Below are 21,021 nucleotides of genomic sequence, written 5' to 3'. Positions count from 1 at the left end.
GCATGGCCCCATATATAATTGTCATTGATACAGAGGTCGACAGTATGTGTACCAGGGCATGTTGCTCATCTGTGCCTTCCTGTCCTTTTACACAGCCAGCAAACCCCTGCGTATGCGTTTCAAAACTGGGCTCGGCAGTGCGGTGTCTCCACACCGGGGTTTACACGGGGATTGTTTAGCGTGACCTCGCGGCAGCTCCCCTGCCTCCCCATCCATCCTTGCCCTCTCTATCTCGGCCCCTGCACGTTACCCCGGGTTCCTCCCCTTAATTCTCACGTGGCCCGGAAGACAGACGCGACCCGACACGGGGCTCCAGGAAGCAGCTGAAGAAACAGCCGCGAGAAGAGAATAAAACAGGCAGCAGCGTGCCCCCTCCTGCCCTCCCACGTGCTCCCCCGGGACACTTTCCCCAGTCACCCCGTACTCCCAGGGGAAGTATCCTTCTCCTCCTTAAAAATCTTCCTACACCCGCCCCCCACCCTTCTCTCTTCCATCACTCCCTCCCGTCTGAACAGACCAGGCATTTTCCATTCTCATTGTAGGCTCTCGTCCGTCAGGAAAATGCCCAAACGTGCCCTTCTGTGAATGTTTTAGTGTCACTGCAAGCTGTTTGCTTTGAGAGACAAATAAACAACCAGGCGCCTGAACACAACATTTAATATTTGGGTCGATAGTGAAGAGCTGAACTATAACCTCTTGCCCTTTTCATCACTGCCAAATCACCTTAAATACCCTCCATTTCTGCAGATTTCAGAAGCTAAGCTAGGTGAGCCTGATTACTACTTTGTTGGATGTTTTAATCGGATGTCCCAATTCTGAAAATGTAAGCTGCATATGACTCAATTTGGATCACATATAGCAAGCATTGCCTCAAAGTGAAAACTTATCAAGAAACTCCAAAAAAAGAGTTATTGATGCTCATTGCGGTTTTCCTGAGTCAATAATGAACTGTAAATTTGTTTTTATTTGAATAAACAAAATATAAGATCGTTTTGTAACCATAATTTATTCAAAATCTCCCAGATCTGCATGCCACCCCTATATTGTACCGCATGATGAGATGCAGTTACAACGTTATACACTACAAGTGGGTAGTCCATTGAGATGTAATGGCTTTCACTCAACAAGATCATGAGTATGTTGTGTCAATGAATCAGATGTAGTTTGAATGCTGATGACATACACTGTAGTTTATGATTTTTTTCATGTCACCTTTGATCCTAGAATTCAGCGAATTGTTGGGATTACTCATTGGAATTGGTGGAGCGGTTAAGAAGTCATCTGGACGTGAATACATATTTTCTGCTTACGAATATATAAGTAAGACGAATATAAGTGAGACATTATTACGTAAGTTAGGGGTTGTTAAACAATAACCATTAAACTGGTCACCATTGTCATACTCCATTTCCGTTTCTAAAAGTTGGAGAACCGCCAACCGTTTCCAGTCGAACTTTCGAAACGAATCTGCTGATTTGGCACGCGTGCGCGCGAACGTACTCACACAGCACGGCGGCTTAAGTCGCCGTGTCGTCCATGTGCCTTCTCGTTTCTCAGTTAAAAGGTGACGCTGCAGCACTGCAATCGCTCGGGCGGCGACGTGGCCTCGTGATAGGACGTCCGCGATTGTCGCAGAGGTTCATGGGCTCTGATCCGGCGGCCGCGCTGAACTATTGTTTGTGGTCACAGGTAGATTCTGAAAAAAGAAGTTAATACCTTAATGGAATTTTCCCGGTAGGGTGGGGATGGTTTAGGTTTATTTGTGTGTTTTTTAGGTGATTTGTTTTCCGTTCTTGTACTTTGCACGACTATCATGTTTGTTTGTTATTGTTTGTTCTTGTAACGTTCTTTCCCGCCTCTACTGGACATCTGTGAAAAAGAGCTTTATAGCTCATCGGATTCCTCCAGTATAAACAAATATTCTGATTAGTGATGTGGGTATAATCACCTTCATGATGTGTGCCGTCTTCTTCACAGTGGACGGTCAAGATCCCCTGACGTTATTCGCAAGATGAGGCCATTGTGTTCCGGGCATAAGGATCCAAATTTGCCAAATTTGTAAATTACCCGAAATTTTTCAATTGAGATTGTATACAGCGATATTCGCCCCTTTCTGACAGACTAATGCTCTAAATCACTCTTGCAATTGAAAAATAATACTAAACTAGTTTTTATTTTACTAGGTAAGGCTCACTGAGCTATAGAGCTCTTTTCAGAAGGGAGCTGGCTACAAATGATAGTTCAACGAAGTGGCTCATCACGTGGAAATGTATAGCAGCCAAATACTCTAAACTCGTGTCTCTAAATGTGGCGGTGAAAACCCTAAAGACCCGGAGAAAAATCCACGCGGCCCACGAAGAGAAAATGCAATCTCAAAATTAGACTATGCTGGTCCCTTGAGTTCTCACCTGGTTACACAAGATAAACTTGACATTTGTTAACTCGCTTGCTTGTTTCCCACCAGCGGTAGCTCTATAGGGAGCTGTGAAAGAGGTGTGTGTACCCACACTTTACCCACCGCACACGACCTGCCCATTGGCGATCGATCGCGGACCATTTATACTCCCGGGGGGGGACAGAAGCGGGAAAGGGAATAAAAAAAACCCCACAATTTTTTTCTCAACTGCAATGCTGGGAGATTAAATTTAATTGTCAACCTCTGGATTGCAAGTCCATTGTGCTAGCGGTTACAACAGGCAAACATGGTAAGCACGTTACGTTCGTTACTATAGACATTATTACACGTGCGGCGAACTGAAAACCATCTTCACCATTTCCTTTCAATTCGGTTAATGAACCCACTATTAACCGTGCGATGTAAATTCAAGGCGTGTTCACTGCCACTTGTTTGTGTGGCCAGCGCGGTCGTGGTGGTGAATCCCCAACAAGTCCCTTTGTGTTGCGCCCCCGCCCCACCCCTCCTGAAGGATTTTTGTTTCTTTTTTTTTGCTGCTGATGGAAGTTTCATGGGATGCTTGCCTCCAGCAAGGCAATCTATTTGCTGCGCATTCTATAGCCCAGCGGCCAGCAATGTTTCTGATTTTTTTTATATATATAACCTGACCCCTGCTCTTTGTAGGGGTCATGTCATTGTTCGCTCGTTGTTTGCGGTGCGTTATTGACAATCACGGACATTGGAAACGCTTGGTAATTAAAGACATGGCAACTAAGCGCGTGTGGCAGTCGACGGATATTCTGCGTTTCCTCGACTGTACGGACGACGCTTCATGTGTGGCGTCGGTCGCGAGGATCGGGCGCTTATTCAAGGCAGGTGTCCATTTGCTTCGCCACGCCTGCAAGGAAGTGTGGTTTATGACAGCGATTTTATTATAAGCGATGTAGTTATTAACCCCCGGCGATTCCATCAATCGCCGCGCGTCCGCGTCTCGAAATGCAAACCTTGGAGTGATCGTTAATGTAGCAGCCACCAGTGGCTGTGGGGGTTACGTGAACGCATCACAAACGACAATACGAAGTTTAAAACATCGATTCCTACACGCGTGACTTAAGTGGGCATATCGTGAGCTTGCTTAATCGATATTAATTTACAAATTAGTACGCCTCATTATGTTTGGTATGCATTCTATGTGTGCTTTGCCTGTAGCAGAGGCGAAGCTATCGAGTGTGCAGGCGGTGCAACTGCACCGGTGTCCATGGGCTGGAGAGGCCCAGATGCCGGGCTATGGAGATTGGGAGCGGCATTGAATAGGGGTCCCACATTTCACCAGGGCCAATGCCAATCATTGCACGCCACTGTCCTGTAGTGTATATACACAAATCAAACATTACATACCGTGTATGCAAAATGTAGCGTGTTTGCTAAGGTAGTGCAGACTTAAACTGTATACACTGACTGTGTCATGTATGCAGATTCTGGCTGACCCGGAAGGTCTGCGGTCCGATTTTTAATGTTTCCCGTTTGAGTTTCTTGGGAGAGAAAGGCATTTTAAGTTGACGTTTGAGATAGCTCTCGTTGGTGTGTCTCTGTGAAGCCGACTCCTGGGATGCACCGCTATGAACTTTTATTTTTATCTTCAAGCCGGGCTGCATTACGCAAATCTGTGACTCGTTGGCAAGACTTCTCACCAGGTGGTCCAGGATCATTTATCATCTGATGCATTATGGGGTTTTATTTTACGTATTAAACATTGTCTTTTGTGGTAAACAGTGCGTGTTCCATAGTTGGCGTGGGCCCCGGTGCAATTAATTATAAGGTCGCACTCAATTGCACACAAAGTGCTTGCCACAAATTAAGCACAATACCTCGCTGATCTCGTCAAGGAGCATAAAGCATCACGCGAGCTCTGGTCATCTTCGCAGTGGCTTTCGGCAAACCATCAAACAAAGACGGTCACTGCATCGCGCGCTTTCAGATGCGATTCTGCGGCCGTCTGGAGCCGCTCTTCCTGCCCATATTAGGAAGCCACTGGAGCTATGCACTTTTAAATCTGGATTGAAAACGAATTTATTTGGAACAGGTTGTTGTGTTGTCCTTCTCCCGTACCTCAAATTATTACTGTGAAACAAGTCCAACATGCATACATACAACATACATGCTAATTCCCCCCCCCCCTCTCTCTTTGTATCCTGACGCCTTTGGCCCATGAGCCCTGGTGCAGTTGAATCGACTGCACACTCGGTAGTTACGCCACTAATGCTAGAAAGCACCAAAACGTGTCCAAGATGGTGTCGTCCATTATTAAATAATTACAGCGGTTTGAACTGTGTGGTTCAAATATTGGCAACGTATTTATTATACACTTGAGTTTTAAAAGTGGGAAATATTGAGTGGTCTTCACAACTACATCACAGGAGCATTCAAAACAATCTCACCCAAGATGTTGGCAAAGACCTGGGTCTCGATGTGTGAAACCAACACTCCGTAGGAGACGTGGAGATTTTTCGAGGAATATTACTGTATTACTATAAAATCTTCACCCTACCAAGTGTATATATATTTTTTATAGATCTGACTCAAGCTGCTGTCTAATTGCAGTTATTTAAGAGTCGATTATACCTTCACGTTGCACCCTGAATTTTACATTTATGATTAATAGCGTCCGAGATGCATGTGACAGTTGCACATTTTTATTGAGTAAATCTTCGAATCGTGTTTTTTTGTACTCAAAGCTTAACCTTTATTCCTGCATTAAATTGCTCGAGCATTAGCTGAAACACAAGATGGGGGGGGGGGGGATGCCCATTTCACTATTTTTTCTACGTAGCAGATGTTGCAATGATGGAGCCTGCGCACAGCTCCACCACAGATTGATGATGCTATTCTGTTCCATTACAGGACAGTAATGCGTTTCTTGCAGCAAAGTTTGAGACGGCCTTTGAGCTGGACAGCTCAGGTCTGGGTTAAGTGCTTCACAATGTGTTTTGTAAGCCTACATTTCTCTGTGTGGCTATATATAGAACATATGTAATGCCTTTTGGTTGGTGGAGCGGTGATACGGTGATTAGCGCACTGCACTACGAACCCAGCGACCTGAGTAAGATTCCCAGCCACGGCTAACATTATTTGCGAGTGATATCTGAACTGGTTTGGGGCTCTCACTTCACCAGCCTTGCACTAACCAGCATGGCAAAGTATGGTCTAACGAGGCACATTGCCGACACTGTGTGGGGAAGTTATCAAAAAGCTGCGGATTGACAAAGCTCTGAACTCGTAATCATAATAATCATTACGCAACGCATTCGCCGTGTCAAAATTAAACCTAGAGAAAACTATACGTACATATTGCTGTTCGTTTCACTGCTGCAGATATGCCCATTTTTGGGTGTAAAAAAGTCCCAACATATCACCTATCGTCCGCACGATCCCGTTGGCATTTAAACAATGTCATATCGGCTCACTCATCAATTTAAAAATTGCAATGAAAGCCCCTTCAGCATTCCTTCAGGGTAAGCTGTGTAAGACAAATTAAAAAGTGACCCCACACGCACACACCATATACACTAAACCTCGTGCATCCGCTTATATGAATTTGACATCCGTGAAGTGTATTTTCTGGCCAGTGTTGAGACTGCTGCAGGCCACAGTCACGTTTCTGTCTGCTCGTTGTTGAGGCCTTGACGTGGTGCTATACTCGTCTCTGGTTGGCTAGCTGGTTAGACTTGGGCTCAGGTTAGGAATCGTCTGGTTGGTAAGGGTTCAGGCTAGTACCAGGGGCTAGTTAGTTGGGGTAGGGCTAATCTAGTGGCTGGTTGGCTAGTTATGGAATTGGCTAGTACTTGTGGCTAGTTGGTTAGAGTTGGTGTAGGGCTAGTCTCGTGGCTGGTTGGCTAGTGGTGGTATTGGCTGGTACTAGTGGCTAGTTGGTTAGAGTTGGAGGTAGGGCTAATCTAGTGACTGGTTGGCTAGTTATGGTATTGGCTAGTACTAGTGGCTAGTTGGTTAGAGTTGGAGGTAGGGCTAGTTGGCTAGTTGTGGTATTGGCTGGTACTAGTGGCTAGTTGGTTCGAGTTGGAGGTAGGGCTAGTACTACTGGCTGGTTGGATAGTTATGGTATTGGCTAGTACTAGTGGCTAGTTGGTTAGAGTTGGAGGTAGGGCTAATCTCGTGGCTGATTGTCTAGCTGGTCAGGGTTAGAGCTAGTCCAAGTGGTTAGTTAGTTGGGGTCGGGCGAATACTGTTTGGATAGTCGGTTCGGGTGAGGGCTTGTACTGGTGTCTTTAGCAATTTGGCTAGAGTTGGGCCAGAGGTTGACTCGGGCTAGGGTAGAACGAGTACTCGTGTCGTGTTTGTCTGCCCGGTTTGGCTATGGATACCGAGCGCGCACCACAACCTCGCAAACTCTTCTCGCCTCTCTCCCTCCCGTGTCTCTCTGTCCCTCTCTCTCTCTGCGCTCTTCCTGCACCGCGAGTCCAAAACGCAAAGCCGCTCGCTCGCCCGACCGCTGGGCCGGCAGGAGGGGGCGCTCCAACGAAAGCTCCTCTCGGCACAAAGGAGGAGGAAGAGGTGGAGGAGTAGGCGGCTGTACAAGGTATGCTAGGGGGGTGCCGGCCGGGGGTGGTGTGCGGAGGGAGGGGCCGAGGTGCTGCGCTGTAAAGGCGAGGAGGGTCTGCCAGGAGTGCGAGTCTGAAGGAGGCAACGGGAACGCAGTGCGGGGCTGAGACAGCTGGAGACGCCAGTGGAGGGTGTTTTTTATATTTAATCCGCGCGTTTGTTTTCAATGCGCGTTTTGTTTTACATCGTGCAGATAAACAAGGCGGTACCGTGCGAGTGGCACACGCGCTCAACTGCCCGAGACGAGTGAGGGCAGGAGTTGTGAGTAGTTGTAGTTGGGTGCATGAATTAGCGCAGGCTGTTCAAGTGAGACGGGGTGGGGACCTTTTTGGAGGTCGTACGCGAGACGTCTCAGTCCCGTAACGCGGCACATCTTGTGAGCGAGGCGGGACAAGCGACAACAAACAACAACAAAAAACACCGAAACCAGACACGGTGATGTGTTCGCGATAAACGTGTAGGCAGTGGGCTGTTCAAATCTAATACGCGTGTGTGTGTGTTTTAGTTGGGGCAATTCAGCCAACAGCAGCAGTAGCAGCAGGGGCACCATTTGGTCCCGGAGTCAACTGGAGTTGAGTTTTTTTTAAAGGGGGGGGGGGGGGGGCAAAGACGGAGTAGAGGCGTCGGCGACTTGAGAAACACGAGTCAACACCGGCCGCGACAAACACAACACAGACGCGTAAATGTTTTGGTTTCCAGCCACACGGGAGTCGCTGGCGCGGCGGGAGGGTGCTCGCTTCATGTCGCCTCCGCTGTTTGCTCGGGGAGGGCCCTTGTCGGCCACTGGGATCCCAGACCCCACAGACGAATAGGAGAGAGGGAGAAGAGAACGACCTCCCCCCCCACCTGCCCCCAACCTCGGTTGCCAGCGGTGGCGACAGCAGCTCGGGGAGTGGCGACTGCAGTCTAACCACGGGATCGGCGTTCATGTTGCGTTGCATAGCGTGCCGTGTTATAGAACAACACGGAAAAAAGTTTTAAAAGGCCACGCGTTGAGACTTCCACACATCGGCAGCTCTTTATTGAAGCCACCAAGTTTGCTTCTTGAACCTGCGAGAGCCTCCTTGACCGAGTCTACAAGCGGCCTCTTGATTGAACCTGTAAGTTCATCCTTGAGCCCTACAAGCTGCTGCTTGAGCGCTCACAAGTATTTTTTTATTGAGCCTTCAAGGACATTATTGACTGGATCTCCAGGCTCCACATTGATCGAACCAGCAAACTGCCTCTTGAACCTACCTACTAATTCCTACGTGACTTAGGTCTCCAAGGTCACCCTTGACTGAACCTGCAAGTTCCTCTATCATCGAACCGACAAGAAGCTGCTCTTTTATTAAGCCTACAGTTACCCTGCTCCAGAAGTCGTAAATCGTCCCCTACAGAACAACCTGGAGGAGAAGAACCTGTAGGACCTGTAGGAGAAGGACCTGTGGTGCCTGCGAACCCAACGAGTTCTTTGACCACGCTCTTTGAGATGATTGCGCGTGTTCTCTTGCAAGCCATTGCGCTGGGCCACGTGCTCGCAGCGTCCGACCTCCTGGATGGTGAGTGCTCAAATAGTTGCATCACGGTACCGTTTACTTTTTACAGTTCATTTTTCAATCCACTGTTGGATAATTTTGTGTTGTTTGACCATACTTCACCGCGCTTGTCAGCGAAGGGCTCTGGATACCACGACCAGTGCAGATGTAGCTCGTCATTGATGTTAGCCGTGGCAGTGAATCGAACTCCGGTGTCTGGGTTCATCGCGTGGCATGCTAACCACTGCGTCACCGTTCCCCCATTCATTAACGTTGCGCTTCTTCAACGCAGATCAATGTCTCGATCGTGTTTTGTCGATGATTGCCGCGCAGCTGTTTCAATTTCACGCCGCATTTTCAATGAATACGTGATGCAGTCTCATCATCATCAACCTTGATCCACTGCTGGATTAAAGCGTCGCGATCATGCTATGCAACAATCCGTCTAGCTCTTGAATGCTAGTCGATTTTATTTAATCGCTCCGTCTTCGCGATGGCTGTACTTTTGTGCGTGTTCTATCCTTTGGCTGCTACTCCATTATGAGTCTCGACCACTGGCCATCATTTCATCTAGCGACGCGTCCAGCCCAAGCCCAGTCATGTTTCTTTACAGACCACATGATGCATCTCTCTCGATGTATACACATTTGGACGCCACGTGACAAAAGTGAAGAACGTTTTGTTATAACGCACTTAAGATTAATAGTTGTGTTTTAAAAATAGGCCGAATAATGTACGGCTATTTGTCAGTCCATTACTGGATGAAAGCCTCCTCAAGCCATGTCAGTCGATCCTAGGTAATGTTTGAGCATGCTTCACCGCGCTGGTCAATGATGAGTTGAAGTGGGAGGGACTCCAATTGAGGTATTTAGTTTCAAAGTGCAGTGGTGATCCACCGATCCACCCCGGGTTTTATATTTTGTATCGATATAGCACGTCATTTGGTGTATGTATGTATGTTGAACTTCTTACTGTGCTAACCGGAGGTGTTCATGTGAGGTTCTATGAATCTCCGCTTCTTTATAGCTGAGTGCAACACGAGTGGCTAAGTTATTCGGACAGGAAATCCCATACATCAAGTGCCAAGATTTTAATTCGCCAGATCCCAGTGCTCGTTTACAGGAATTCCTGTCATATACGGAGACAACGACGGAAATAGGAGCGGGCGATGGGCAATATTATTCCGCTGCTTACGCATCCTTTTTCCTTATGTAAGCTGTCAAACACAGTGAGCCTGGGGATGCAGTATTCATGATGCGCATCGCAGTCTGGACTTGGGTAAAGGCTACGGAACACGGTATCTTGGAATATGTTAGACTTGGACAGGAGATGGAATGAAATTGAATTGAACATTCATTTTACGGCTCGCCCCTGCCACTGTCTGTTCAGGTTCACACCTGGTAAAATAAATGTGAACCATTAAATTGGAATGTTCTAAGCCAAACAAAAATATAGGATGTATTTTGAACTTTCATTCACGGGGTAGATGAATTAATGGTTATAGCGTCACCTAAATCAAAATAAAGGAAACTCAAAGCACAGAACCTTCTTTCTGTGGAGCTGCAGGAATGTGGTAATTTAAAGAGAGGGAGTGCTGAAACGGTCTGTGGAAATATGAGGAACGTTTAGAAAGGTAGACAGGAAAAGTGTGTTTATGCAAGAGCAAAGCTTTGTATATGTGTGCAGTGCACGGGCACAGACTCGTGCTTTGAGTCCAGCGTGTGTCGGAGCTGGGTTCAATAAGCACGCACAGTCCACTGCAGCTGCACACGTGCGGTTTAATCCGGACGATGTGTATAGTTCTGTGCATCCGCCAGCATCATCCTCATCATCAGCCATGGTAAATCCACTGCTGGACGAAAGCCTCCCCAAGTCGCCGCCTATTTTCGTGATCCTGAGATCTAATAATGCAGCTTAATCCTTCTGCACACAAGATAATTTCCATCTCCTTAGTGGATATCCTTTAAGATGCATTCCGTTCCTCGGCTGCCACTCCGTGATTGCCCAAATCCCACTTACTTTCCTTACAGTTTAAATTGAGTCTTTCGTGTGGGTATGATTTTTGTATCCATGCATTCCTCTATCTGCCTTAATGTAATTTCCAATCATGCACTTTACCACGTTAATATGAAGGACCTTGATTGAATGTGCAGGCATGGGCCGTGGCAGTCTGCCCCAGCGGACACACTCTTCCATATTCTAAATAGAATTACCCCATGCAGAGTTGGGAAATTCATAACGTGCAGCAAACATTTCTTGGTATTCTTATCGTTGGTGATCTATCCATAAACACACAGTGGTCTACGACTTTTAGATCCTGAACTGGTTTTTCCGACCTTAATCATACAAAAAAATCACCATAACCTTGACTCTCTAACCCTTGCTATGGTATGTCACCAGTAGATCTCCTTAAAGAGATATACCCTGTTCCTGCGACGCGTACAACTCTATAGCCAAGCTATTAACACCTGATGGTCTAAGGATTTATTGACAGGAACGAGGGGTTTATTGTTTTCATCCTCATGCAAAATGATGGTAATTAATATTTCGTTGACCATATTGAAGATGAAATTTGAAGCAAACTAGCCACCTTCATCGTGAACACTGCCTTATAAAAGAAATCAATTATGTAGCAGACTGATGTTTCAGGGAGTGGCATTTTTTTGAGAGCAGACCAAGAGTACAGATTGGGCGACTGACTGCCTTATTGTTGGGATCGCACTTCACACTCTGGGATGCCCTGAAAGAAAGGGACATTTGATTAACATTGCCCTATGGACATTTACAAAAAACGCTATTCATTCGTTCGATGATGACTTGCGAAAACGATGATGAGCGTGACATAATCATGATTACCTCAACACACCCAACACTTTACATATACCGTAGATAAATGCATCAATCTGCAGCTACGATAACAATGGCAGTGAGGACGACGATAATGATGGCAGCAACACAATACTATTCACTTGAACGTACCAAGGTGTCGCATTGCAACACGCTGGCCCCACCACCAGCTGACCTATGCCCTCCCCTCGCCTTCCTCCAGCAGGCCGCCGCCCTCCACCCCCTGGCAGGGCGCAAGGCGAGGAGGCGCGAGCGGGCCCGGCGTGCGGGGGCGAGCTGGTGGTGCAGAGACCCGGCTACCTGGCCTCCACCGGCTTCCCCGAGGACTACCCGCCCATGCAGCGCTGCGAGTGGCTGCTGCGGGCCGCCGGGCCCGGCCAGCGCCTCGCCCTGGCATTCAACCCGCACTTCGACATCGAGAAGCACGACTGCAGGTGCAGGGACCCCCACCCCCCGCCGAAAGCGACAGTCGTTTAGAGGCATTACGGGGGCTGCGCGTTGTTCAGGGCGTGTAATTGTTCATTTATCCAGCGGATCAATCAACTGCTGGGCAGGTACCATTTTGTCAGAGGCGACGGAGGGATGTTGTGAAGCGCTCCTGGGGAACCGTGGTTTTGTGGAATTACAGGCGGGGACGATTTTAGTGAGCCCATTCGTTCCTCTCGACGATTCATTGACTTGATGGGCAATGGGCCGCTCTTCAGAGTAGAGAGAGTGGACGTTGAGAAGCATGAGTGCAAGTGCAGAGCTTATGCCGGCGATGATGGTTGTTTATCGAAATTGCAAGGGACTGCATTTTGTTGGAGGCTGTAATGATCCGTTCTCCCAGTCCTTATATTTATTTTCAGGCCTCTCCACCGTCAGGGTCAAAATTCCATCAGAGAAATGCGTTCTTATTGTTTTTGTCTCGCTTCATACCATCTGGTTTTGTGATGTTTCCCATTTTTGCATCTCATTTCTACAGTGCCGTTCAATCGGTTAAGCTAAATGTAACATCTTGACGATTGCATATGATTTACACAAATAGTAAACAATCGATTGGTCCAGAGACACATTTTGTATCGTGAGTGCAAGTTTCGCTGCCAACCTCTGTCGTGACATGTGCTGTCAGTACTTCATTCTGGTCGTCACTTCATGGCGATCACGGATGCGGATGTTTTCTGAATTTATAACGCGGGCAACGGTCGTCACAGGTGGCATTGGTAGGTCCCCTTTTTTTTACATGCGTAAAATTTGAACAGTTTCGTGTAAGTTGAAATTATTATATTTTCGGTAACAGTGAATAATATCAAATGTTAAAATGGTCATACTATATTAAGAATTGTAGATGGCAGCGAGTAGACAACTGGTGCTAAAACAACAAAACATTTCTAAGTTATGTGTTAAAAGTATGACTGTACCAGAGTTTTTTGGTTTTTGCACATATTCGTGAAAAGTTTGTTGATTAGTTTGTGTTCAAGTTTTGTTTTAACCTGTACTCAGATATTTTTAGCTATTTAGAACTTGCTTTGCATTCCACGTGTTCACTTTCCCTCGCCTCCGATTAGCGCGGTTGCCTACGTATGGTGCGAAAGAAGTTCAACATACATTTATACAAAAATAAATGTATATCATTGGACTCTCACCTGGTTTTAAAAGCGAGTTCATTGTGATGTTGATGATGAAACATTCATGCCCTCGTCACTAGAAATTCAACATGGTATAGACACGTGGACCATGACCCTTTAGTGGATAGTAAGAGGTGTCATTGCCTGAAACTTTACAGGATGATACCGACCAACGGGTCACCGTGCTGCCTGTCAGTGAGCCAGCTACGGAGGGCTCAACTTTTCAATCCCTGGAACTTTCGGTAAAATGTCGGAGGATCGCAATTGCAGCTGTTGCACTTGTGAATGGTATGCAGCATGTACCGTCACTCATGATGGCACGTTAGTTGTACGCACAGATGCCAACTTTTAAATCTACCTTTTTAAATGTTGTGTCAAACCACTACTGGATGAGGGACTCCCCATGCCGTGTGGGTCATGGAGGTTATTTTAGCATACTTCGCCGTGCTCGTTCGTGCAGGCTACTGAAAACGCGGAGCATAGCCGTAGCACCATAGAAGTGCAGTACATCAATGGATAATGGAAGATTGTGGTTGATACATAAACAAACAGACTACGGTCTGTTTTTCTGCGTGAAAACTAAATAATTTAATACATCAGTCCAAGCTCTATGGCCCGACCCTTTCTTGCAGGATTTGTTTGAGCAGGCAACTCTGAACCGGTGTTGACTTTCTGAGTCTCATCAGCAGATTAGGGCGGGCCCATTAAACAAAGGCAGCTGCTGATGGACTTAATTGTTCCTGTAATTTTTACGTTGACAGACAAGATGCTCGTCGGTTGTCAACATTTTAAAATCACCCACTCGCCACTCAAAGCGCATGCCACATCAATAACCGTCCGCCATGTGTCTGCAGTAAACGCAAGTTCCCCTTGCCAAAGGGAGAATGCATCGGGACGCGGCTTGCACCCCGTTGCAACAACGGGGCGCGTTCGCCGAGTAGCATCGGCCCCTTGTAGATAACTTAACGCACACAGCTCCCTCCGCCGCCGCCGCCGCCGCTTAATACGTGCGGGGCAGCCGAGAGAGATTTACGAAGCGGGACACATTGTTCCCGTGGGTCGCCTCGCTGGGGTTGGCTGGGGGGGCGGGGGGTGCGAAAAATCAGTCGGGGCCACGAGTCAACATCTGGATTAGCCCCGTGCTGCGGGGTCCTTCCCACTCAACTCCCCACAACCCTGCCGCCCTCCCTCGCGCTTATTCCGAATGCGAGCGGTCGCTCAGAGAAAAAGTTGCTTTTTTACCACCACCACCACTACTACTACTACTGTGGTTCTGTGTAGTTTTATAGACTTTCTCCAAAAACATTGTCTTAAATCGATTAGTCGATTTTTTGTGTATGTGTGTATGTGTATGTGTGTATCTGTGTGTGTGTGTGTATGTTCGAAACAATACATTTGTTTCATTGTTATCGTTGTTATCATCGTCGGCAGCCATGGTCTACCCACTGCTGGATGCAGGCGCTCCTTCCCCAACATCTTTGCCATCCCTCACGACCGTGAGCTGTCAAAATCCATCCCACCCCTCCACTCGAGCTGATCTGAACTCTTCTCTTTCCACGGCAGTTGTCTCCTCAGGCACGTTCTCTCGTTTTGGCTCGACAATTTATTTCTCCCAATTCTGTCTCCTCTTCAACAAGCCTTCATTTGCCAAACGGAATCTAGAAGGCATCCTGATAGTGCCCAGTGATCCACCGCCCGTCATGGTGCTGCTCGCTTGCAACATTCGTCACCCCAACAGGCTGAGAGCTACATCGGGGATCTTTATCTATTTTGTATGTGTGTGTGTATGTGTGTGGGTATGTGGGGAGCGGTAGTGTAGCGGTTAGCGCGCTGCGCTATGAACCTGGCGACCCGGGTTCGATTCCCGCTCACGGCCAACCCCAGTGACGATTATCTGAACCGGTTCGGGGCCTCCCCTAGGTCGACTCGGCCTCAAATTAGTACCTGGTGCGGTGTGTAAACATCGCCACCCACCCCCTCGTGTACCGTTCCGGCCTTCATAGGTGCTCGCTAACAGCACTTGCCCCTACAGTCTGTTAAGGCTATACGGAGGATCTTTGTTGTGTATGTGTGTGTATGTGTGTGTGTGTATGTGTGTGTGTGTACTATACATATATGTAGGGAGTTGGGGGAGCAGTAGTGAAGTGGTTAACGCGCTGCGCTACGAACCCAATTACCCGAGTTCGATTCCCGCTCGCGGCCAACACCAGTGACGATTATTTGAACCGGTTCTGGGCCTCCCCTAGGTGGACTCAGCCTCAAATAAGTATTTGTTGTGGTATGTAAACATCGCCATTGGGGAGACAAAGGCGGTCGTGCTTGATGCTGGCCACCCAAACCCCTCGTGTTCTGTTCCGGCCTTCATCGGTGCTGCTCGCTAACAGCGCTTGCCTCTATAGTCTATTAAGGCTATACGGGCGGTCTTTGTCTTTGTTTATATGTTGGGAGTAGTGGTGCACTTCCCTGGAGTACAACATTCGTGAGCCGTGTTTGATTCCTGGCCGTGCTTGTCATAGGATTAAAAAAAAACTGAAGGTGGAATGATTGACCCCGAAGCGATTAAATCGTCACAATTTAGGGTGGCAATTTGATCCCGCAATCCGGTCTCGTTTTAACATTTCGGTAAACAGTTGCATCTCTAGTAGCTGCAGGCCTGACTTGGACTATTACAAACAGCATTTATGAAACGAAAAAAATATATTGATTCTCACACGCAAGATACGATGCACATGTGTGTCGTGATCTTGAAGCATCGATGTGGATTGACGAATCGATGCGTCACCGCACTCCTTGTCCAAAATGAGCAGCTGCTATAGTTGTGGACACCAACACCATGGGAACCTTGCTTGGCAGCTGGGCGCATGTGATGCTGGCCACATATGCTGCCCTGTGCACCGATCTACCCTTAATAGGTGCTCACGAACAGCTTGCGACTCTATAATCTATAGGGATAAACAGGATAGATTTTTATTTCTTTCCATACCTATGTATACACAACGCTTGCCGGTCCAAGGATTTCAAAGCGCTTGCATGCACACCGTATACCAGCCCCAGGGCCACGTGAATCCTGCAAGTACACTGCACCCGGTCCCCGTTGCATGGTCGACTTTTGTGGGATAGCATTGGCACTCGCTTTATTGTGAGTTCCACCAGGAGATGACCGTACAGCAGTCTGTTAGTGAATCTGTGCGTGCAGAGTTGGCCGTTACCGCCCTTGGGTTCTCTCCAGGTGCTCTGGTTTCTCCCCACGTGATAAACGCCCATGAGGGAATTGGCCAAATATCATAGTCGATGGACATGGTCGAGGCTTTCCTGTTTAATCAGAAGGTATTTTTGCTTGGATATTACAGGTGCTATAGGCTGTTTTAGGGATATAATTACGGGCAGCAGAGGGCATTGCGTCAAATTCCATTGTTGTATGGGAGTCGTATGCTCTCGTGCCTATGCTCTGGAAAGGTGCGGTCAAAAAGCATGGCGAAGGGGAGGCTGTCATTCAGCAGTGGATTGACAAATGGGCTATAAATGTTGCACATGCACATCATTACTTATTATCACTTTGTGTGTGCGTGACCACGTGCAGGTTTGACTACGTGGAGGTTCGAGACGGCGAGGGAGACGCGGCCGAAGCGATGGGCCGCTTCTGCGGCAGCGTGGCTCCCGCGCCCATTGTGTCCTCGGGGCCGGCCCTGCTCATCCGCTTCGTCTCAGACTACACCAACCAGGGCGCCGGATTCTCCCTGCGCTACGAGATACACAAGTCGGGTGAGCAGTCTCGCCGTCCGTCTGTCTGTCTCTCTGTCTCTGTGGACTCAGCCCGCTTGCCTGACCTAACGCTCTCATCTGACTGTACGACCCTCCATGCTTTCTCCTACCTCTCGCATCTCATCTCATTCTGCTCTCACGATAAAATGTCGTCACACAGCACCCACGGCCGACGCGAGATGGGCAGGCCTTCATCGAGCAGTACATTGACAAAGGGCTGTACATTGTTGTTGTTATAAAACAAAAACGAGCACGCCGTACATTTAAAAAAAATACACACAGGACCACGTGGTGGTGTGGTACAGTTGAATTGGTGTCTCTACTCAAAGCTGCACTGCTGGTAAAGTGGCTAAAATATGCGCTCGCACGACCACCTATGAAGTCTGGCACCGTGCCCACGTCCACTTCCCAATTTTTTAGATTTCCCTGTGATCTCCGCATTCAAAGCTCGGAACAGCAGAGAGAACTGGGGACCAAAGGTCCCGCATCATCCGTCACCCCATCACACCGTGCCGTCAAACTGCCCAATATATATTTTGGCAGAGAATCACAAAGCGATGCTTACAGCAAGAGCAACTCACAGGACGCGTGTGTGTATGCGGGGAGCGGTGGCGCAGCGGTCAGCGCGCTGCGCTACAAACATAGCGACCCGAGTTCGAATCCCACTCACGGCCAACACCAGTGATATATATATCTGAACCGGTCCTGGTCCTCCCCTAGGTTCACTAAAATGAGTACCTGGTGCAGTGCGTAAACATCGCCACTGGGGAGACAAAGGCGGCCGGACATGGTTGCTGGCCACCCACCCCTCGTGTACCGCGCAGGCCTTCGTAGGTGCTCGCTTAACAGCACTTGGCCCAAAAGTCTGATGAGCCGTTAAGGGGGATCTTTGTCTTTGTATGTGCGCCGCACCGATTCGAAACGTAGAGCTCTCTACAGCTGCCGTTTGCAATCTTTCATTTTTAGATTGGTGCAGTACAACTTTAATTGGCTCCCAGGATGTCGTCGTCAGCGGGTAAATGCAGGGTACTGCTAAATGTGTAATTAGCAGTGTTTCCTGCATCCTGCGAACAGCGTGGTACATCGACTGTGGCTGTAATCATGCGCCGTGCTTAGCAGGTGTTTTCACAGGTGTTTTAATGCTCTTTCGCGTGGCTGGTAACTCTGCGAAAAATACGAAAATATGTTAAAACAAAATGCCGTTGTCTTTGGATTATGCGACACAAAAGTTTGGGGGTGCATCTTACAATAATAAGGAAGACGTATTTTTAATCTAGTAGTTCAGAATCAACTTTCGGAAGATGGTCTTCCACTGAGATGCTCGACCACCCAGAGGACGGAAGACACCAGCCATTCAAATTTATTTTCCTGAAGACATCTTTCGACAATTTAAAGCGGCATGTTTATATTAATTGTCTGGAAAACGACTCTCCATAGTACTGTTTTCTCCACATTATAAATAGCAATTTGTTAATATTACCTCCGTTTGGAGTGCATCTCACTTTCCAAACTATCTTATCTGTATTCTTTGGGTCTTTCGGTAAAGCCACGTAGATAGATCAAATAATAAAATAAAAATAACAACACTATCACGACGTTTCGATCGCAACACAAGCAATCGCAACTCAGGTGAGAAATATCACGGGAGAGCTGCTGAGAATATATGGTGGGAGCGCTGCTAAGGTAAGGAGTTGTCAAGGTTTGGGATGGGTGTAGCTCAAGGGTCAGTGGGAGGGGCTAGAGATGAAATTTGCATGTAAATGTAAGATCGGAGAAATCTTGACAAACGAAGCTGTGGGGGTGGCCATTGTATTATCAGAGTTTTGGAATGTCAATGTAAGGAGAACACAGAACATGGATTGTTATAAATCTTAGCTTTAGCCTGTGAGCAGTAAATTATTATGTAAGCATGTCGGAAAAAGAAGTGTATCACATTATAGGCAATGGGCTTTCAACAGAGTACATTAACAAATTTATTCCGAATAAGGGATATTGTTTGAAATTTTCTGTAAGTGTGATTGTATTTTTTCTATGAAATGTAATATTGCTATTGTTTAGTTTTAGAGTGGGTTCGTAATAAAGGCACGTGGGACTGGCATATCTTCTGCCATCGACCACTCTCATGGTGTCAGTGGCCACCCCTGGACATGAGCAAGTCATGAGCCTCAAGTCATGAGATGTGAGGCAGTGGAACCAGGCTCCTGCTTTGACATTTTATGTAATTCACAGTTTACGTCACGTTCTCACGTGCCACATTCTCCAGAAAGCAAATGTTTGTCAGAATGTAGCAAAAGAAAAAAAGTGAAAAGCGGCGCAGTCAGTCTCCTGCCCAACTGCGAACTTCGCCGCAACCACCACTTAGCTTGCCAGCCGCGACGAGACCGGGTCACGTTCATTCACAATGGCGAGCCATCGAACAAAGACGGTCGCTGCACGGCACGCTTTCGGATACGCTTCTGCGGCCGTCTGGAACGCCCTTCCTGCTGATATTAGGAAGCCACTGGAGCTATGCACTTTTTAATCTAGATAGGAAACTCGTATCTAAAAAAAATATTTTATTTCTTTAGCTTGTTGTCCCCCCCCACCCCACCCCACCCCCCGCACCTTCAATTAGCACAGTTGGTCACTTGTCTCGTTGTGCTCGGGGGTTTTACTTTTGTGAACCGGGCGCAGGCTCGGACGCGTGCTCGCGCAACCTGACGGGCCCCGTGGGCGTCGTGTCGTCTCCCGGCTTCCCGGACAAGTACCCGCCGTTCCTGGCGTGCACCTACGTGATCCGTGCAGCTCGGGGCGGCGTGGAACTGTCGCTCCGCTTCACGCACTTCCACCTGGAGGGCGCGACGAGGGCCCCGGGGGCCGTGGAGCCCGCGTTGGCGTGCCAGTACGACCGGCTCGAGGTGTGGGACGGCCTGCCGCATGGTGAGGTGGCACGCGGCCGCTTCCCACGTGGTCGTCGTGAAGCTCGCGGCAGAATTGTGTGTGTGTGCGTGTGTGTGTGTGTGTGCGTGTGTGTGTGTGCGTGTGTGTGTGTGTGTGTGCGTGTGTGTGTGCGTGTGCGTGTGTGTGTGTGCGTGTGTGTGTGTGTGCATGTGTGTGTGTGTGCGTCCGTGCACGCAGAAGCTTGTGTGTGTGTGTGGGGAGCGGTAGTGTAACAGTTATCGCGCTGCGCTGCAGAACCTGGCGACCCGAGTTCGATTCCCACTCACGGCCAACACCCGTGACGATTATCTAAACCGGTGCTGGGCCTCCCCTAGGTCGACTCGGCCTCAAATGAGGACCTGGCGCGGTGTGTAATCATCGCCAATGGGCAGACAATGGCGGTCGGGCGTGGTGCTGTGGCCGCCCACCCCCGCGTGTGCCGTTCCGGCCCTTCATAAGTGCGAGCTAACAGCACTTGCCCCAACAGTCTGTTAAGGCTATTTGGGGGATCTTTGTATCTGTATGTGTTGAACCTCTTTTGCACCGTACGTAGCCAGCCGTACTATTCAGAAGTGTGGGGGAAGGTGGATTATACAGCTCCACATCTGTTAGTTAGATTATTGAGATGTTCTTTTGGCTTCCATAAATGTCCACGTGAAAAGCCGTTACTTTGAGCTGCCATTTGCGGCCGGGTCGCTTCTGAAAAAGAAGCTCGTAGTTCAGTGGGCTTTACCTGGTAAAATAACCCAAAAAAATGTGATTTTCTTACCTTTCCTGTTGTCTTTTTAGTGTAACTTTCTGACCCGCCCCGGCTGGACATCTGTGAAAAAGAGGTTTACAGCTCACCGGATTCCTCCACTATAAATACAGATTCTGTTTCGGTGGAACCCAAATGTCATGCTCTTTCTCTCTCTCTCTCCCCTCCTCCTCTTCCCCCTCATCCCCCTCCTCCCATGTGTTCCTGCCCCAACCACCCCACCCCCTCCCCATTTCATTCTGCTTCCCTAAAGTTGCCTCTCAATTATGTCCGGCGCTTTGAGCTGCGGTTAATTGAATCGAGACTTTTGTTGTCATGATTGCTTGTAAATGTGTCGTTTTGCGTGATGTTCACGTAGGCTTGAGTCTGTGTGTGGTCTCTCTAATGCGGGGATGGAATTTGATAGGACCGTAGATGTACTTCTGTTGAGCCACATGTTTTTAATTTGGCTTTATGGCAGCACATCGTCATATTGACCGAGGGTCTGTACAGATCTACATCTCCACGTCGTATATCTTTACATACACCTGTGCAGCTCCACATCTGTAATACCCGAAATCTGTAGAGTCCCACATCTTTATACTGTTATACTTGCACGAC

General features: G+C 48.1%; 1 protein-coding gene across 3 annotated transcripts in view; it reads left to right on the top strand.

Annotated features, from left to right (window-relative positions):
• Positions 1 to 1,146: 1,146 nt before the first annotated feature.
• LOC116940905 (neuropilin-2) overlaps positions 1,147 to 21,021 on the top strand; it is a 58,156-nt gene continuing 38,281 nt past the window's right edge. The window contains exons 1-4 of one of the 3 annotated variants that reach the window (XM_032951263.2): positions 1,147 to 6,989; positions 11,579 to 11,810; positions 16,564 to 16,745; positions 19,419 to 19,664. In XM_032951263.2, the coding sequence (XP_032807154.1) occupies positions 11,713 to 11,810; positions 16,564 to 16,745; positions 19,419 to 19,664 (526 nt within the window). In that variant the 5' untranslated portion in view covers positions 1,147 to 6,989; positions 11,579 to 11,712. Of the gene's footprint in view, positions 6,990 to 7,020; positions 8,554 to 11,578; positions 11,811 to 16,563; positions 16,746 to 19,418; positions 19,665 to 21,021 lie in introns of those variants that run through there. The other 2 variants (XM_032951262.2, XM_032951261.2) reach the window with 2 other exon arrangements.

This window comes from Petromyzon marinus, chromosome 10 (genome assembly GCF_048934315.1).
Source record: "Petromyzon marinus isolate PM22_M1 ecotype Great Lakes invasive population chromosome 10, UKy_Petmar_22M1.pri1.0, whole genome shotgun sequence".
NCBI classification, from domain to species: Eukaryota; Metazoa; Chordata; class Hyperoartia; order Petromyzontiformes; family Petromyzontidae; genus Petromyzon; species Petromyzon marinus.
Note: the sequence above shows the minus strand (reverse complement) of the source record. Positions and strands in the feature narration are given on the sequence as shown.